This window comes from Hemitrygon akajei, chromosome 28 (genome assembly GCF_048418815.1).
Source record: "Hemitrygon akajei chromosome 28, sHemAka1.3, whole genome shotgun sequence".
NCBI classification, from domain to species: Eukaryota; Metazoa; Chordata; class Chondrichthyes; order Myliobatiformes; family Dasyatidae; genus Hemitrygon; species Hemitrygon akajei.
In genome coordinates, this window is record NC_133151.1 from 21760554 (window position 1) to 21781215 (window position 20662).

A 20662-nucleotide genomic window follows, 5' to 3' on the forward strand; every position below is an offset into this window, starting at 1 on the left:
TACTCTAAATTTACACCTGTCTTTATTTTGCCTCTGTGTTCCTGGGATTGCATGGGTTAAATTAACAGTGTTTACTGCAGTACAAACTAGTGATTAATGTTGGGCAGATTGATCCATGATTCCAAAACGCAAAAATCTCTGAAATCCAGAATTTATTGTACTGACATTACGTCACAAATGGGGAATTTTACCCAGGATTAAATGGCTTGTCTAATGAAGAGTGTTTCATGTCACTAGGCCTCTATTCACTGGAAATTCAAAGAAAGAAGGGTTACTGAATTGAAACCTATCAAATAGTGAAAGGGCTTGAGTGAGTGGATGTGGAGAGGACTTTTCCTGTGGTAGGAGTGTCTGTAACCAGACCACACAGTTTCAAAATAGAGGGGCATCCTTTTAGAGTGGAGTTGAGGAGGAATTTCTTCAGCCAGAGAGTGGTGAATCGGTGGAATTTGTGTCCACAGGCAGCTGTAGAGGCCAAATCACTGGATATAGGCAGAGATTGGGGCTGAGGAAAAATTGATCAGTGATGATGAAATGGCAGAGCAGGCTCGATGGGCCAAATGGCTGAATTCTGCTCCTAAATCTGATGGTCTTATGGACTCACTTAGATACTAAAATTTTCCCAGAGACTGTTGATCTCAGCTTTGACTCAACCCAGCACCTGACGCTCCAGATTCCTTATATAAAGAATACAGAAGTTCTTTGTTCTCAGATTAAAGGAATATGATCTGATTTCCATCCTGAATGCTTGTCACCTCACTCTGATCAACAGACACAAAATACTGGAGGAAGTCTGCAGGCCGGGCAGCATCTATGGGAAAGAGTAACGAGTCGATGCTTCAGGCTGAGAACCTTCACCAGGGAGAGATCTGCTGGAAGGGTCTCGGGCCGAATTGTCGACTGTTTACTCTTTTCCAGAAAGGATGCCTGTCCTGCTGAGTTCCTTCAGCATTTTGTATGTTTTGCTTGAATTTCCAGCATCAGCAGATTCTCTGGTGTTTGTGATTTATGCCTCATTCTGAGGGTATTTTCCTCAGTTATGGAGATCTCATTCAGGGGAAAGATCCTCCTTGCCTGCTGTCTGTCACATCCTGAAAGAATCTAACAGATTTCCTTGTTTTCTCATTAACTGCAGGGAATACAGACCCAGCCCACTCACTCTCCTCTCACATAACCAATCCTCCATCCCTGGAACCAGCCCAGTCAGTGTGGGGAACAGTCACTGAACTCCCTCTATTGCAGGGATATCCTTCCTGAGGAAGTGTGACCAAACCCGGACACTATATTCAAGGTGTGCTCTCACCAGGGCCCTATAGAATCCCAGTGAGACATCTGTATCCCTCTTCTCCACTCCTCCTGGATCACAGGACAAAATACTGTTTGCCTCTCTCATTGCTTGTTGTATCTGCATGTTAACTCAAGTGATTTGTTTACAAGTACGCCCAGGTCTCTCTGACCATCTCCATGTGGAAATAACTCTTACAGTTTGTTCCTGGGAATGGGTAATCTCACATTTCCCCACATTCTGTTCCATCTGCCCCATCCTCAACCATTTACTCTCCTGTATACATCCCCCAAACCTTCTCACTACTGACCCTGTCCCTCCCGCTCTGCCACAGCAACAGACCTAGTTACTGAATTATGTAGCACAGAAACAGGCCCTTCAGCCCAACACATCCATGCTGACCAAGCGGCCAAACAAAACCATTGTCAGTTACCTGAATTTGGCCCATGTCGCTGTGAAACTTCCCTCTCCACAGTCCAAGAGATTTGGCAACTGTGCCCCCCTATACCATCACTGGAGGTAGTTTGTTCCATGTAAACAGCACATTCTGTGAACAAAACCTGCTCCTCAGGGTCCCAGTTAAATCTTTCCTCTCGCATTTTATACCTGTAATCTCTAGCTTCCAACTCAATGACCCTGAAGATAACAGATTCACTATTGTCCGTATCAATGTCTACCATTATTTTATCAGCTTCTCTAATGTCACATACACTGTGATGAAAATGTTCCAGCCTATCCGGCCTCCTGTTAAATCCCTTTTGCACCCTCTCCAGTTTAATGTCACCCTCTCATCACAGGGCAACTATAACTGTACGCCGTGCTCCAAGAGTAGTTTCCCCAAGGCTGGTAGAGCTGTAATGTGACGTTACGGTACAGTGTCCAATACTCTCCCGATGAATGCAAGTGTGGCAAACACCTTCTTCACCGTCCTGCCTACCTGTGTTTACACTTTGAAGGAATTCGATATCTGCACCCCGATATCTCTCTGTTTTACAGCACTCCCAGGGACCGACCATTCCCCACGGCAGTTCTGCCCTGGTTCATCAATGACAATGGAACAACTCTTGTTCTTGTTTGCAGACTCGAAGGGCCGAATGGACTACTCCTGCACCTATTTTCTATGTTTCTATCTCACATTTACCTGTCATTCCCTCCAGAATCTGAACAATGTCTTGTGTTTGGTTTTCCTTCGATCTTTTCCTACGTGACTGGATAACATAACCCATCCTCCAATCCTCTGCCACTACTCCTGCCCGAGAAACGCGCAGAGAGACAGAGGCGGGGAGGGGAGGGGACAGAGTCAGAGTGACAGACAGGGACGAGACCGGCCTCTCATCTTCCAGCTCCGTCTTCACTTTACTACACCCGGCAATTTTCAACGGTTTATCCGAAACACAGAGCTCCAGAGAGGGGAAAAAACTCCCTCACACACCACGTACACAGTGAAGGATTTGTAGGAATTTACTGGCGGTCGGACTTCATGCAATCAGAATACAGTGTGATTGGCGCAGGATTAATTTCAAATCGCCCGCCAATTTCAGAGCACCCAGCAACGGTGCTTGATTACTTTTTTATATTATTTACCATTAATTGTATCACGGATTCTACAATTTCAGTTTCATTTAATATATGATTGCCACAGTGAAGATTTAAATGGATGATTACAGAATCGTTTCTCTGAATGAGGGAACTGATTTCTGTCCGAGACGGACGAGGGGATGATGATCGATCTTAATGCATTCAGAACTTCTGCCGTAATCACCGACAGAAAAGGCAGAATCGCAGCAAACATATTTCAAGCGGAACGGATTATCTGCTTCAAAAGTAACTCAGCAAAATATATCGATAAAAATAATTAAAGGGTTGTGGACACGGCTCCGTTTGTGAGGCGGTGGGTGGCTCTTAGAAGAGCCTTTGTGTTCTCGGGCGGAAGTGGGAGTTTTTCAGCCGCCGAAGCCATAGAGAGTGCGGCCCTGGCGTTTCAGAGCGTACACCACATCCATGGCAGTGACCGTCTTGCGCTTGGCGTGTTCAGTGTAGGTGACCGCATCCCGGATCACATTCTCCAGGAAAACCTTCAGCACCCCGCGGGTCTCCTCGTAGATCAGACCCGAGATCCGCTTGACGCCGCCACGGCGAGCCAGACGGCGGATGGCCGGTTTGGTGATGCCCTGGATGTTATCACGGAGCACTTTACGGTGCCGCTTGGCTCCGCCTTTGCCCAGTCCTTTGCCTCCTTTCCCTCTGCCAGACATGATGCTGCTTCACTCAGGTCGCTGCTCACTGACAAACCGACTGCTGCTGTCTCCTTTTATACACAGCGCCCCGACCTGCCCGAGAAACGCGCAGAGAGACAGAGGCGGGGAGGGGAGGAGACAGAGTCAGAGTGACGGACAGAGCCGAGAGCGGCCTCTCATCGTCCAGCTCCGCCTTCACTTTACCACACCCGCCAATTTCCAACGGTTTATCCGACACAAAGCGCTCCAGCGAAATAAACTCCCTCACACACCACGTACAGACAGGAGGATTTCTGGAAATTTGCCGATTCTCCTGCTTTAAATTATAGGAAGTGCTTTTCCATTCCGCAAATCCCCGAGGACCTCAGTCTGTCCCTCCCCGGCCCCATGACCAGTGCGAGCGTCCTCACACACAGCAGTTGGTGGGCGAGGGTGCAGTCACTTCCAGTGATGAGAGGGTTAATTCATCAGAACAATTGTTCCTCTGGGTCGCGAGGGAAATGAAAGTCCGGTCACATAAAGGAACAGGATACATAGGCAGATAGAAGGATATATAGACCGCGCTTCTGGCGCCTTCTAAAGCCCAGGTAAAGGGGTGGCTGAGGAGCTGGTGCGAGGTGGGTAGGGCTTCTGCTACAAGGATCATTTGCCTCTCGAAATGAAGGTTAGACAGGTCCAGTGAGGAGGGGAGTCAATATGTTTACTGGCAGCTTCTTCGTGCTACACGGAAAGGTTTAAACGAGCAGGTATGAGGTCCTACAAATTGATTTTCGGGAACTAGGTTAACACAGCAGGACTTCCAGGATTATAATTACAGAATTATGACCCATACCATGTGGTTGTGTGGTGAGAAATTGATATTTCGTGCAGTTTAATATGTTGCTGAGGAACTGATGCAGGAGTGAGGTCTTCAGATTCATGGATCAATGGGCTCCCTTCCAGGCAGGTGGGAGACCGGGACAAACAAGACCATTTCCATCTGAACCGGAGGGGAACGAATATCCTCACCAGGAGGTTTGATGGTGTCACTTGGCGGAAAGGGGGTTAAAAGGTGCAAAGATTACACAACTGAGAATGTCACAGCAAACTGGAGGGTTCATTTACAAAGGCAAACTTCAGTTACACTGACGGGATTATTGAATTGCCCCTCCCCAGTAACAAGTGGGGGACTTTATCTTCCACAGAATTGACTGCAACTTGCTTATTGCTAAGATATTCCAGACTGGTTCAGCGAATCTGAGGAGTGTTTGAAACATTATGTAGAGCCCAATCAGAGTTCAGAACAGACGGGAAATAGTTTTTCAGAAATGAACCAGGCAGCTCAGTGGCCTGTGGTTCAGTCAACCACAGTGACTCAAAAATCTCTTTGCACCGTAATTTTTGTATCTTCTCACCATTTAGAAAATAGATTGTTACGAATGTGGAGCAAATCTGATGGGCAGAAGGTTCCAGAATCGCCAATGCCCGCCCCCCCCCCCCCCTTTGAGAATCGCAAGATCGCTATTATTTTGGGTCTCAGATCCAGGAGATGAGAGAGATACACAGCATGCCAGGAAATGAGAGGGAGAGATGTAGAATACACAACCAGGTGGAATGACTCCTGGCATAAGTGGAACAGAACCACTGATTACTGCCATTGTCTCTTGGAGAAGGAATTGTGTATTGAGTACTGTACTATTCATTGAAACCCCTCAGGGGACAACCAGAGTGGTCTGGTTGAGGGATTGCATCATCCCAATCTGATTGACATCTGAGACCCCTTGAATAAGGATAAAAGAGGGGTCTGGGGAACACTCCTTTTGACGCACCAGGAGAAATGCTAGAAATCCCGTGACAGCATTTTATAGCGAAAGCCGGTGGGAGCTCGTGTGCGTCCTCCCTTGCCGGGGTGGCGGGCTCACCACGGAAGAACGGTTTAGCTAAAGGAGAGGTCACAATTGAACGGCCACGATAACGAGACACTTGACAGATTGAAATCATAAAGGAAGGTTGGCAAAACCCATAGCGGTAAATGTTCCCATTCTCTTTCTCTCTCTCTCTCTCTCTCCAACAAGTGCAACACAGCGACAACCAAAAGACGGCAGCTTGTGTGAACTGCAGTGAACTTTATATTTCCATCGGACAATACATTATCCCCTCGACAACGATAGAGCTTATTTCTTATTGATTATTATTATACCCGCACTTTTAGATTTAATATTGACGATGTATTTTATCTGTATATTTGCATTGATATTATTTTTGTGTATTTTTACTAATAAATACTGTTAAAAATAGTATCATCAGACTTCAACGGACGTCTCTATCTTTGCTGGTAAGTCACCCAGTTACGGAGTTCGTAACAACTTGGGGCCTCGTCTTGAGATCTGATACCAAATTGGAGGGCCAGTAAACCGGGCTTTTAAGTCCAAACTTGGATCTGGTTGTGCAGGTAACCAGACGGGAAACCAGCAAAGATGGACGTAGACGAAATTATAAAAAAGGCTGCCACAAAGTCGGTCTTGATAAATATTGCGAAAGGACTAAGTCTCGCAGAGGTGAGGTTGTCAATGAAAAAGCGGGATGAGCGGAGGGCAATAACTCAGTATTATATTGTGAACAATGTTTTTTCGGCTGAGGTATTGGAAAATATCCCTGAAAAGGTACCAGCTGGTGGGACGGCTCAGTTAGGGTGTGAAAAATTAAGGTTGGAGCATGAAATTAAGTTAAAACAGCTGGAAGAAGCTGAAAAGGAATAGGAAGGAGCCGAAAAGGAGAGGGAGTATGAGGAGAAGGAGAAACAGAGGAAACATGAGCTGGACATGGGGAAGTTCAGGCAAGAGCAAAGAGCTCAAGGGCCAGACCGAGAGGAGAGGTTTAATTTTAGTAGGGAGTTTAGGTTAGTACCTCCGTTCGAAGAGACAGATGTTGATAGTTATTTCTTGCATTTTGAAAAGGTGGCAGTGAGTCAGAAGTGGCCCAGAGATCAGTGGGTGGCGTTGTTACAAAGTCTGTTAAAAGGGAAGGCACAACGGGCATATGCGGCGTTGTCTATGGAGGAGGAGGAGGAGTCTGAGAATTATGAGGAAGTAAAAGAGGCCATTCCTCAGGCCTACGAATTGGTACCTGAGGCCTATAGACAAAAGTTCAGAAATTTAAATAAAGTGTGGAATCAGACGTATGCAGAGTTTGGCTATAAGAAGGGTGTGCTCTTGGATCGTTGGTGTGCAGCAGAAATGGTGGAAGAAGATTTTCGGCGTTTAAGGGAGTTAATTCTGATTGAGGAATTTAAAGGTTGTGTTTCGGATGATATCCGGATGTATTTGAACGAGAAGCCGAGTAACTCCATATCCGAATTTGCCAGGTTCGCAGATCAATATGCCCTAACCCACAAGACAAAGTTTTCCTCGAATTAAAGTTACCAGAAAGACCATGGGAACGGTAGAGAAAGCCCGCCGGCTGAGGCAGAGATTCAGCCAGGAGCTAGTGGTAAAAATAAGGAGGAAGAAAGGGAAGACGGCAGGAGGGGTCCTGGCTTGACCTGTTTTAATTTTTAATTGTGGAAATGTGGGTCATATTGCATCTAAGTGCTTTGCTCCAAGGAAGGAGACAGGAAAAGGGAAAGCAGTAGTCCCTACAGGATGTATTGTGTTGATCAGTAAATCTACGAGAAAGCCCCAGGTAGATAGAATACAAGAGGGGCGTGAGAAATTTATTTCAGAAGGGACCGTGTCTGTGAAAGAGGGAGAAACACCAGTTCCAGTGCGGATCTGGAGAGACACTGGAGCTGAGCAGTCATTGATTCTCAGTAAGGTACTAGATTTTGGTCCCGAGACTGGAGAGGTAGCTTTGAGAGGCATAGGAAAAGGGACAGAAGCTGTGCCTTTGCATAGGATCATTATAAATTGTGAGCTGGTATCTGGACCAGTTGAAATAGGGGTGCGATCAGAATTCCCGAGAACTGACGTAGACATCCTTCTGGGTAACGATTTAGCTGGTGGTGAAGTTTGGTCGTCCATGGAGCTGAAGAGCCAGCCTGTAAGTGCTGAGGACCCGCCCCTAGGTTCCAAGATCTATCCCGCATGCGCAACCACTCGCAGCATGTCGAGAAAGGCAGCTGAGACAGAGACCAGTTTAATTCAGGCCAGTATCGATTTGGCTGAGACGTTTTTACCGACCCTGTACCAAGAGGGGTTAGAGGGTGGTAAAACGGAGAATAGGGAGGTGAAAGAGAGTAAGGGAGAGGAGGTAGACCTACCCCTAGCCAGGAGGAAATTTATAGAAGCACAGAGTAAAGATGAGAAACAGATAAGGCTGGTAGAAGGTCCAGGGTTGGACATAGATGATCTGTCTGGCTTGACAGAACTGTTTGAACAAGTTGAAAATTTTAAAGGTGTTCCCGATAATGAAATGAGGGCAGTCCTAGATGAAAAGGATGTCATTACCTTGAAGGAGTCTGCTGGGTTGGCAGATGAGGTTGTTTCAGCCCGCAGGGTTGAATTTACTCCGGAATGGTGTTGCCCAGAGAGTAACTGGGAGGATCAGGGGAACGTAGAATTTGAAAAGGAGACAGGTATTGAAAGCCTGGAGGAGGCAGATGTCCCGTTTGAGTGTGTTCAAGATGTGGATGCACGTGGTACTGAACCTAGTAATGAAACTCAGGAAAAGTCTGAGGTATTTGATTCAGTTAAAAAGGAATGCAGTCCTTGTGGGTCAGATGGACTTGGTTCAGTGAAAAAAGGGTTAACCTTGGTAATAGTGGGAAGTGAGAATTCCCAGTTGTTTGTGTTCGAAGGTGTGTTAAAAGTTAGTGAGGAGATAAAAGGTGGTGATGTGGATATTATTATTGAAGGGAAAGGGAAAAGTGTAGTTCCTAAATTGAATGAAGAAAATTTAAAGTCTGGATTGGTGTCAGAAACAGTAACCAGGCTGAAGGGACAATGGCTTGTTAACACGGTGCCTGCAAATCAATTACAGTTTGATTTGGAATGTAAAGGTGCCCCATGCGCTAATGTTATTCAAGGGTGTGCTGTGAAGAGGCAGAATTTGAAATGTTGTTTGGACAAAGAGATATTAAACTGACAACTAATAGAATGAAGGGTCCTGAAGATAAAATTAACGACTTGCTTAAAAATAAAGAATTGTGTGGAAATTCAGAAAATGGGCTACGTTTGGAAAACATTGTTGATAAAATAACTCCTATGAAAGGAGCATGCAAAAGCCTATTCCACACTGGTACACAAGCTAACCACGTGGGAGTTAACTGGAAAAGGGGCGAGGGTTGATGGGATGCCACTTTAAATAACAGGATCCGGTTTTAAGGGATTTCGATAAAGCATGTAAATAATAAAGACAACACCATAGAAGATTGACTGTTAAGTTTGAAAGTAAAATAAAGATTAGATTTGCATGAACTTTTGTAACATACACGTAAGCTAAGATCACAACTCTTTCATTTTTTTTGCTGAAGAAAAGGAATAAAAATAGGTGGTTACTAAATTGGAGTCTGGTGTTACAGGAATTTATTAAGGTACAAGATATTAAGATATTAAAGGAAGTGACAATGTAATCGCTAACTGTTTAGATGCTGGATTAAATGTATAACTATTACTCTGCAGTGGGAAAAAAAACGTTTGTATTGTGTTAGATTCTGAAATCCTATAAGACTCTGTATTAATTAATTTTTTCCTGTGGCAAAAATCCTTAGAAGGATGGGGGTGTTACGAATGTGGAGCAAATCTGATGGGCAGAAGGGTCCAGAATCGCCAATGCCCGCCCCCCCACCCCTTTGAGAATTGCAAGATCGCTAGTATTTCGGGTCTGAGACCCAGGAGATGACAGAGATACACAGCATGCCAGGAAATGAGAGGGAGAGACACAGAATACACAACCAGATGGAATGTCTCCTGACATAAGCGGAACGGAACCACTGATAATGACCATTGTCTCTTGGAGAAGGAATTGTGTATTGAGTACTGTACTATTCATTGAAACCCCTCAGGGGACAACCAGAGTGGTCTGGTTGAGGGATTGCATCATCCCAACCTGATTGATCTGAGACCCCTTGAATAAGGATAAAAGAGGGGTCTGGGGAACACCCCTTTAGACGCACCAGGAGAAACGCTAGAAATCCCGAGACAGCGTTTTACAGTGAAAGCCGGTGGGGGCTCGTGTGCGTCCTCCCTTGCCGGGGTGGCGGGCTCACCATAGAAGAACGGTTTAGCTAAAGGAGAGGTCACAATTGAACGGCCACGACAACGAGACACCTGACGGATCGAAATCATAAAGGAAGTTTGGCAAAACCCGTCGCGGTAAATGTTCCCATTCTCTCTCTCTCTCTCTCCAACAATTGCAACACAGCGACAACCAAAAGACGGCAGCTTGTGTGAACTGCAGTGAACTTTATATTTCCATCAGACAATACATTATCCCCTCGACAACGATAGAGCTTATTTCTTATTGATTATTATTATACCCGCACTTTTAGGTTTAGTATTGATGACGTATATTATCTGTATATTTGCATTGATATTATTTTTGTGTATTTTTACTAATAAATACTGTTAAAAATAGTATCATCAGACTTCAACGGACATCTCTATCTTTGCTGGTAAGTCACCCAGTTACGGGGTTTGTAACGAGATTAATAGCAGTGACATGTTCTTTCCATTTCTGGATGATTGACTAAATTGTACACCAAGGATATTCAGTGACTTGGAAATCTTCTTGTAACCATCTCCTGACCTGTGCTCTTCAAGAAGCTTTTTTGCAGAGCTGCTTGTAGTGTTCTTTTGTCTTCATGGTGTAGTGTTTGCCAGGATACTGACTACCTGTGTATTGTGTATTATTACTACTATCAACTGAAACAGCTTGACTGCACACGGTGATCTCCATTTAACTGATAATCTAACTCCTAAAACCAATTGGCTACACCAGTAATGATTTGATGTGTCATATTAAAGGGGGAGAATACTTACACAGGCAATTATTTTATGTATTATATTTGTAATTAATTTAGAGCACTTTGTAGAGATCTGTTTTCACTTTGACACGAGTTTTTTTTTAAACCGCTGATCAGTATCAAAAAAAGCCAAATTCAAGCCACTATGATTCAATGTTGTAAAGAAATAAAATATGGAAAGTTCCAAGAGGCGGGAATACTTCTTAATAGGCACTTTACATGTAGGGACAGTGATGATGAAAGGGGAGGGAAAGAAGACACGGGGAGGAGTGGTCTCAAGATCCTCAGGTGTTCCTCCCGATGGGATAAAGCACAAAAGGGGAAATATCAAAGAGAGATGAGAATGGAGCTGTGATTGTCATGAGAGATTTAATCAGAAGCAGATTGGAGTACTGCTGCATCGAGTAACTTTGCTCTGAGAGCTGCAACAACCACGATCTACTGGTGGCAGCTCATTCCAATTGAGTTTCCCATTCACATACCATCTTACAGCTGTCTTAACTGGTGATGGGGTGGTAATGGGACAAGCTGCCACTTCCCATTAAATGCTGCCAATGGTGTGTGCCTCAAATTGCCTCTGTTAACCAAATCCAGCTCCAGGCTTTTATATATGGCTTAGCTACTAAGCCCAAAGAACTAGTGACAGTGGACAGTAGCAAATGGGTTTACTGGCATCATATAACTAACTGCTATGGGCAGATGGGGCTTTCACCCACGATTGGCAGCTCATCTAGTGGAAGGAAAATTCTGATCTGAAACCTCTACTGGCTCGTGGCTCGACCCATTCATGGGGAAGGCTTCGGGAGTAAACCCCGAGGAACAATCCAGAGCTGGATTCCCTGTCAGTCCGATGTTGAATGCAGACTGGCAATCCTGTGACACCGTTGGTGCCTGACCCCATCGGTCTGTGCCATTGATCTGGATTCATCAGCTGCGTGGAGAGCAGGAGCCCCTGCATGGGCAACAGCTTGCTTTACGTATCGTACTACCCTGGCTTGCAAATTGACTTTCACAGCGAGAGTACAATATCCATGGTCGAACCTGACGCAGCAGAGGGCCATCACTAACATGTCTGTCCATGGCCTCCTCTCCTGCTACAATGAGGCCAACTACGGGTTAGATGAGCAACACCTCATACACTAACTGTGCCGCCTCCAATCTCGATGGAATGAACATTGATTTCTCCAAGTTCTTGAAATCACTACACCTCCCAAACTGCTCCTTTTTTCTGACTTTTCCCCCAATTCTGGTGCCATTTAACCCCTTGACTTCTCCTCACACACCCTCATGACCTGCCCATCAACTCTCTCTGGTTCTCCACCTCCTTTGTGTCATCCCATCGTCTAACGTTCTGTCCTAATGGATTCCTTTCTCTTCCTCTCTTTGCCTTTTCTGCCTGTCACCCAGCTCCTCACATCATCATCCCTCCACAAACCACCCCCCTCCCCCACTCACTTGTCCTCCTCCCCCTCCCCAGCACCTTATTCTGGCTTTTGTCCCTTTCTTTCTAATCCTGATGAAGGTTCTCAGACCGAAATGTCGACTCTTTGCTGAGTTCCTGCAGTATTTTGTGCATGTTTGCTTCAGTCTGTGTGTTGATTACCGTAGATGTCGGATTATAAGCCGCTACTTTTTTCCCACATTTTGAACAGCTTTGAACTCTGCGTCCTTTAATACGGAGCGGCTAATACATGATTTTTTTCATGCCGCCAAAAACATTTTGCCTCGTAACTGTAGACCAATAAAATTGATGAGTAGTTCACAGAGGTCCAATGAAATTGTACGATAAATCAAGCGCACTTTCACAATTAAATTATTGTAAATCAGTCATTTGTACTCACCCTCATCAACATGGAAAACACTCGAAGAAAAGCATTGTGCTGCCTTTATGGCAGTTATTTAGTTTATAATATTTTCGCTTAGTAATTCATTTTCTAGTTAAAGTTAGAAGTGTTTTAACTATATTTGTTTTCTGTACTACATCGCGGGATGCTATGATGTCACACCCGGTTTCGCCACGTCTTGTGGGAAATATACCGGTTTGCGATAAACGGGAAGGCGGGGGCGAGCGGCATTGGATCTGAGCGAACGCTGCTTTTAAGTTAAAGACGATCAATAACTTTTCCTGGTAGGCTGCAGTATATATATTTTTTACCAGTCGTTAGGAGATATTGGAATGTTGTTCAGTAAAAAAGTATACGCAACGTATATTTAAAAGTAGCCGCGTTACAGGCACGGTTCGAAAAAAAGCATTTGCAATATGTATTTGTTTATGTTACCATATGGATTTAATTAAAAGTTAAAAAATCCTCACGTGTAATATCTTTCTGTGTAAATATCTCATATTACAACGTGGGACACCTGCGGCCGAAAATCCGGTGCGGCCTGTACAAGTAAAAAATTGATTTTCTTTCTAAAGTTAGAGCCAGCGGCTTTTAATCAGCTGCGCTCTGTAGTCCGGAATCTACGGTAAGCTAATCAAACTGGTACAGTGGAAGAGGAATTTGTGGAGTGGTCAGAGACAGTTTCTTACAGCAGGATCTTCCCAGGAACAAGACATCTCAGATGTAATCTGTGTAATGAGGTGGGATTACAGAGAGATCTTGTGGTGAAGGATCCCTGAAGAAGTGATCACAATGTGGGAAAATAGTAGCAGATGTTTAAGGAGACTGTTCGTAACACACAGCAGACGTTGATCCTGATTCTACAGAGGGATCACAGAGAGCAAAGAACCTTCTGTGGTCAAAGGAGGCAGACAAGAGGAGCAGGATTTTTCCAGGAACCAGCGATAAGACTAAAGCTTAAAACTAACAAGGAAAAAGTAATGGAGTATAAAAGTAGTTTTTTTATAAAAGTACAAATTTTGTGTGTAACCAAAACTATGAAGTCAGTTATTTGCTGAAGACAATGGTGTGTTAATGACAGGTAGCTAAGAGATGTAGATTAGAACATAATTAAGTCAGGAAGTATTAAGAATGTAAACTTGCTATTTGCTAGAGAATGAAATCTTAAGAACGTAGAAGACAATGGTGTGTTAAAGAGATGTAGATTAGAACATGATTAAGTCAATTGATAGAAACAATAGGGACATGATGTACGAGAGGTACGTGTAATACGCAACTATAGATCGATTACATATGCTAATACAACTGGACCAGGAGATTGCTAGAAAAAATGCTGTGTCCGGGGATCGGTAGGCAATCAGCGACTAGCTCAATGACTGTCTCAGCTTTGATTTGCAAATTAAAGTTTAACCCTTCTTGAAGAATCTTCTGCGTCTCTTGGTCATTTGTGAGGCACGAAAAACCACGACAAAATTGGCAACCGCGGCAGGACCGGATAGAGACCCGCGGAAGGGAAACGGCAGATTGGGGACGCTTTCCAGTCCTCTAGGGACCCCCACAAGGCTAACAGAATTAAGGGTGCACACAAACAAAAGGAAAGCACTTTTTGCGACAATTTGGACTAAGAATTCTGTTGGCTTTGGGGAGGTCTTGGAGTCTCAGAAGTGTGGAACCACTGCCGGTCCAAAGAATCTGGCAGAATTGGGGGTTAACAGAGGAGGCTCAGAGGATTGCTCAAGAACACTGCAGTGAGGGTAAGTACAAATAAGTTAATAAGACGTTAAGAAAAAGTCCACGTGGTGTTGGTAAATCCCTGTGGGTACCGCTTCGTATGAAATGAAGGGCTGAACGGGCAGGGAAAGGAAAATAGAATAGAATTAGAGTAGAAAATCCTCGTGGATACTGCCTTAAGAGATAAGGGTCTGAACAGGCGAGCTGTTAGAATAGAATTAGAGTAGAAAATCCTCGTGGATACCGCCTTAAGAGATAAGGGTCTGAACGGGCGAGGTGTTAGAATAGAATTAGAGTAGAAAATCCTCGTGGATACCGCCTTAAGAGATAAGGGTCTGAACGGGAGAGGTGTTAGACTAGGCGTAGAATTAGAATAAGTTTAGTTAAGAAAAAGTCCATGTGGTGTTCTAGGAAGAAAAAATCCACGTGGTGTTAGACTAGGAAGAAAAAATCCACGTGGTGTTAGACTAGGACTAGGTGTAGAATTAGAGTAAATAATATTATCCAGTAAACAAACTGTGAATCTCTGAAATACCTTAAATAGAGAGAATAACATGACAGGGAAAGGAACAGCAGTAGAGATTCTGAGCAAAAAATTCCCGTTAATTCAAAATGAGATCACAAAAACTTCAGAAAAATGGGAAAAAAGAACCAAAAACCTGGTCACAAAGTGGCCAAGAGAAGGAACGTTTGATGAAAGTTTGTGCGAAGATATGGAGGGACTCATTAAAAATTACAAACCAAAAGATAAATCTAAGAAAACAGGGCAAAACAGAGAACGAGAAGTGGAAGTGCTAAAACTCTTCAGAACGGAGGGGGAAAGGCTGAGGAGGACAGGTAGAATATTGATTACAAGCGAGGAAAACACTAAGGTGCTGGAGAAACAGCCTGTTAGAGAGAGAGAAGGTGAGAAACTGGCTTCAGCTCCGTACCCGGATGTGAAAGAAACAGAAAAACCCCCTCCCTATAATGGGGAAGGAACCCCTAAGTAGTGCCCCCTGCTGACGGGAACAGTAAACATGCAGGGAGAAGTACAGGTTTGGGATAATGAGGAGGAAAAAAAACAATAATACGAGAAGGAAAAAGCGGCGATATGGAAGGAAATACAGGCAGAAATGATAAAGATAGAACAGGTACAGAGAGAAATGGGAGAAGAGATTGAACGGATGAAATACTTGAGAGAGGTAAAGGAGTATGAGGAGTATCGGTTATACTATAGAAATAAACAGACTAGAAAAGATAGTGGCTCATCAGGACAGGAAGAAAGAGAAAGTGACTCATTGGAGGAGCAAGAGTTAAGTGGAGAGAGGATGTGAGAATTTTCGGGGAAGAGGTAGGAGGCAGAAGCCTAGAAGAGCAGAAGGAGGTGGTAGGGGAGCGACTTGCGGAAGTAGAGAGAGAGCCAGATAAGTTACTGAGAGGGGATTGCCAGGAGAGATGCGAAAAATACTCTAGGGGACAACCAAGTATTGAATAAAGGCAAAAAGAAAGGACTCCACAGGGAGACCGAGGGAAGAAGAGGACCCCGGAGACATTTGTGTGGGAGGCAGTAAAGACATACCCTGAGGCAGATGGGGAGTCAGGCGAGGAGGAGAGCCAGGGCAGGTGGGAAGAAGGAGGAAGAATGATGCCGTTGTTAGTAAAAGGATCAGGACGTGCAGTATATCCCTTGGGGATCCCAGGATCTAGAAGGGCTGAAAAACACACTGCCCAATTTACATGAAGGAGCAGGGAAATGGATTAGAGCCTTTGAGGAAGAAACAGCGGGACGATTATTGGCTATGGGAGATTTGAAGGCACTGTTGATAAGGTTGATGGGCACCTCCAAATTTAACGAACTAATGGAAATGGCTGGCATAGTAAACTCGAACGACCCGAGAACTGATGGAGACGGGTTTGACAGAGTGAGGCAGAGGGTATGGCAGGCCCTCAGAAAGCTTTATCCACCCAAAGTGGACCCCAAAGCCTTAAAAGGGGATCCACTGGGAGACACTGAAAACCCAGCAGCCTACGTAGAAAACCAGTTGAAAAGGTGGATGCAATGCCACCACAAGTAAAATCCAAACCAGAGGAAGTGGTTGGGCTAACGTCAAAGACCCCACAAGAATTTAGAGGCCACGTAGTCCATGCGGTTGAGAAATACCGGAAAGACAAACAAAGGTTGGCTGAGCAGCAGGAAGAGGCGCAAAGAAAGTTAATACAAATGCAGCTCGAAGAACTCAAAAAGAAGGAAAAAGAGAAAAACAAAAAGATGCTGTCAGCAACCACTGGTTCGAGTACAGCCATCAAACTGGACAAAGCACTGCTATATGCTGTAAGATCATACTGTAAGACAAGGGCTGGAAAACCCCATGCCAATAATTGCCTTTGAGGGAGCATTCCCACAAATGCCCTACCAGGAACATACTGAATTCAAACAGCCCAGACAGAACTGGAAGTCCCAAGGAGGGGGACAGAGGAGCTATGGGCAAAGGGGACCAGTGAGGAAACAGTGGGAAAGAGAGGTAGAGAGATTGTGCTGGGAATGTCATCAGCCAGGTCACATAAGAAGAGATTGTCCGTTTACACTATGGCCTGTCACACACCAGCAGGAACCGATAAGAAGGGAACTAAAGTTTATCCCAGGACCAGCCCCCACAGGCCCAAGCAGACCTGTGAACCCCTATGCGAGGTATTAGGGGTGCCCCGAGAACTTGAGTGGGAAGGGACATTACCCAATGATAACAAGGGAGGCAGATGAGGAACCCATTGTTCAGGTTATGTTAGAAGGGCAACTGACACCAATGATGATAGATACTGGAGCCACGTACACTTGTGTACAGCCACAGTATGCCCTTCACCTTCCCAGGTCAGGAAAGTTTATTAAGACGTTAGGGTTCTCGGGGAAAACAAAGTTGACACAGTGCACGGCTCCAGTGCGGTTGAGAATGGGAAATAAAGAAATTGTTTTGCCGGTGCTAGTATTTAAAGGAATTAAAGGATAGTATTTAATTTGTTAGGCAGAGATGCCTTATTGAAACTGCAATTAAAATTAGAATGCACCAGAAATGGGCTGAGTGTGAAAAGAGCAGGGGCTCAATTGATAGTGCGAGAAGACAAGAAGACTAATGTCTTTTGGATAGGAGACATCGCAGATCAGATTCAGGAAACCTGGGAAAAATGGAAAAAGGGCGTGCAGGCTATATTACCCAGGGCTGTAATGTCCAAATCTGAGCTACATTGTACAGTGATTTTTGACGAGACTCAGAACAGGGAGTTAGAGGAGAAATGGCACCTGGAGGTATGTACCCAACAGCACCTGGAAGTGGAGGCTGTGATAATTGGAAAGCAAGGGGCAGCTTTACAAGTTAAGTGGAACACCTTTTTAGAAAAATGGTACAGGATACCGGAGACTGCGCCCCACGTAACGTTGTTGGTAAATAAGCGATATCAGTTTAAAGACTTAGGACCTTTAGTTAAGAGTGCTGAAACCGTAACAGTGTGGTGGAAAATCACGCCAGAGGTGTGGATATCAGAAGACAACAATTGTATTAAAATAATGGTAAGTGTAGATATGGTAGGGACAGTGAGAGAGGTCGAAATAACTCCCCAACCACACATGCCCTTGCTGGGAAAGGAAAGAGGCCAGCAGAAAGATAAGAGGTTAGATGAGTTGCCGTCTATTCTGTGGTCACAGCATGACACGGACATAGAGAAAATAAAAACAGCTATTCCGGTGGAAATAAGGCTGAAAAAAGGAGCAATTCCACCCAGGAGACCACAATACCCACTAAGACCAGAAGCAGAAGAGGGAATAGCGTCGACAGTGCAGGGGTTGCTTGAAATAGGAGTGCTTAAAAGAACAAACAGTCCATGCAATACCCCGTTGTTGCCGGTCTTAAAAGCAGATAAATCTATGTGGAGATTGGTGCATGATTTGCGAGCGGTAAATGATGTGGTAGAGGACTGGCCAGCGGTAGTCCCCAACCCACACACGCTTTTGACTAATGTTCCACCAGAAGCAAGTTACTTTTCAGTGTTTGATTTGTGTTCGGCTTTCTTCAGCATTCCTCTAGCCAATCAGTGTCAGTATTTGTTTGCATTTACTTACAGAGGTGCTCAGTATACCTATACCAGAATGCCGCAAGGATTTAAACATTCACCACACATTTATAATCAGGTATTGAAGGCAGACCTAGAGGGCATGCCGTTGGAAAGTACATTGTTACAGTATGTGGATGACCTGTTAATTTGCTCCCACAGTAAGGAACAGTGTGAGCAGGACACTATAACTCTGTTAGAGAAATTAGCGTGCGGAGGACATAAAGTATCCAAAAAGAAACTGCAATTTTGCACACAGCAAGTGGAGCACTTAGGCAGGGTAATATCCAAGGGAATGAAGGCGATATCACGAGATCAGATTGAGGCAATAACTAAGGCCCCAAAACCCCAGACTGTAGGGCAGATGATGACATTTTTGGGAATGGCAGGGTACAGCTCAGATTGGATAGGAGAATATGCTGAGATTGTGGCACCTTTGAGAAAGATAATGAAAGAAGCAGGACATACAAATTTGAAGTACGGCTTACAGTGGAATGGAGAGGCGGAGATAGCTTTCAATACTATTAAGCAGGAATTGCAGTCAGCACCAGCATTAGCTTTGCCTGACTACGAGAAGGATTTTTATTTGTATGTATCCAACTGACAGGAGGGTTATGTCACAACGGTTCTAACACAGGAGACAGGCACAGGAAAAGCAAAGCAGCTGATAGCATACTACAGTACGAGACTAGATGAGGTGGCTCAGGGGTACCCACCCTGTTATCAGGGATTGGCAGCGCTGTACTATGCATATGAAAAGGCATCTTCGGTAACCCTGGGCTATCCTGTGATTCTGTACACACACCACAAAGTAGCAGAATTGCTAGAAAGGGGGAAATTTATGCTGATGCCAGCCAGGATAGCAGCGTATCAGATGCTATTGACATTTCCTGACATAACTATACAGAGATGCACTACCAGTAATATAGTCGATTTTGTCCCTTTAGACTATGAAGGAGAACCCCATGATTGTGTAGGGAAGACGATGGCATTTGCCAAATTGAGAGCAGATTTACGGTCAGAACCACTAGAGGATATAGATAAAAAGGTTCTGTTCGTAGATGGCTCTTGTTATAGGGATTATGATGGAAATCACGCAGGATTCTCAGTGGTGCAGCAGGATCAGTCGAGCTGTAAGATTATTAGGATGGAGTTCTGTCCCCAACCGTGTTCCGCCCAACTAGCAGAAATCAAAGCCCTGACAGCTGCGTGTGAAATGATGGAAGGTGAGAAAGTAGATATCTATACTGATTCAGCATATGCTCACGGAGTATGCCATTTGTTCGGGGCAGTGTGGAAGCAGAGAGGTTTTAAAAAAGGTAATGGAGATCCCATACAACATTGTCAGCAAATTCTAGACTTAATAAAAGCCATAATGAAAACTAAAGCATTGGCTATAGTAAAATGCCAGGCACATAAAAAGGGAAATGATGTAGTAACAAAGGGAAATCAAGCTGCGGACGAGGCAGCCAGAAAAGCGTCTGGGTATACATCAGCTGTCACTGCCCCCCAGGTAAGCCTAACTCCAGAACCTGAGGTAGAGGACCTAATTGAAATACAAGGTAAGGCAACTTTGGCAGAACAGACAATGTGGAGAAAACAGGGGGCCAAGCAGAACCCAGAAGGCTTGTGGAGCACGGAAGACGGTTTGTTGGAAGCATCCACCCCTCTACTGACGATTCTGATTTCAGAAGCGCATGGGATGGGCCATTGTGCAAGGGGGGAAGTGATAAGGAAAATAAAGAAGGATGGTTTTTGGTCACCTTATTTACAGGCTTCAGTGTACTTTGTCTTGTCACAGTGTGAGGTATGCGCACAAAATAATGTTCGGAAGGGAATTACAACCCCAATAGGTCACATTCCTGTACCTGAAGGACCATTTAAACATTAAGTGATCGATTACGTAGACATGATAAAGACAGTGAGAGGGAAAAGATACATGCTGGTAGTAATTGATTGATTTAGCAGATGGGTGGAGGCGGTACCTTCAAGAGATCAAGGGGCAAAGACAGTGGTAAAATTCCTGACAAATGAAGTGATCCCAAGGTTTGGAATACCTATAGAAGTTAGCTCAGACAATGGTTCAGCTTTTATCCAGAAAGTGGTCAAACTGGTACTACAGGCGCTGAGGATAAAGCAAAGATTTGGATGTGTATACCAGCCTCAGTCGCAGGGCATGGTAGAGAGAATTAATGGAACCCTGAAAGCCAAACTAAACAAAATTTGTGCAGACACTAAACTTAATTGGGTCAATGCTTTACCGTTAGCATTGATGAGTTACCGCATGCAAACTAATCGAATGACATGCCTGACACCGCATGAGATGCTCACTGGGAAGCTATCATACCTGTAATAGGGGTAAGCAAAAATGTTGAATGGATAAACTATATATACTACAATCAACAGAGGTTCATCAACTACACCGATGATGCACTGGAGGCCTTAGGGCAACAGCTAGATGCAACTAGCAGGGTGGCGTGGCAAAACAGACAGGTACTGGATTGGCTTTTGGCAGAAAAGGGGGGTGTGTGTGTAATGTTTGGAG

The 20662-nt window shown here is 44.5% G+C and overlaps 2 protein-coding genes across 2 annotated transcripts in view; both read right to left on the reverse strand.

The window, feature by feature from the left end:
• Window positions 1-20662, reverse strand: part of LOC140717774 (uncharacterized) — an 81825-nt gene that overhangs the window by 2367 nt on the left and 58796 nt on the right. The window lies entirely within an intron of this gene.
• LOC140717504 (histone H4) lies at window positions 2779-3540 on the reverse strand. Its single transcript, XM_073031080.1, has one exon. It carries the CDS (start codon window positions 3538-3540, stop codon window positions 3229-3231), a length of 312 nt encoding a protein of 103 aa, XP_072887181.1. The 3' UTR covers window positions 2779-3228.

What these genes read in the sequence shown, in the direction of transcription:
- LOC140717504 (XM_073031080.1), bottom strand. Translation starts at nt 3,540, where the DNA reads ATGTCTGGCAGAGGGAAAGGAGGCAAAGGACTGGGCAAAGGCGGAGCC.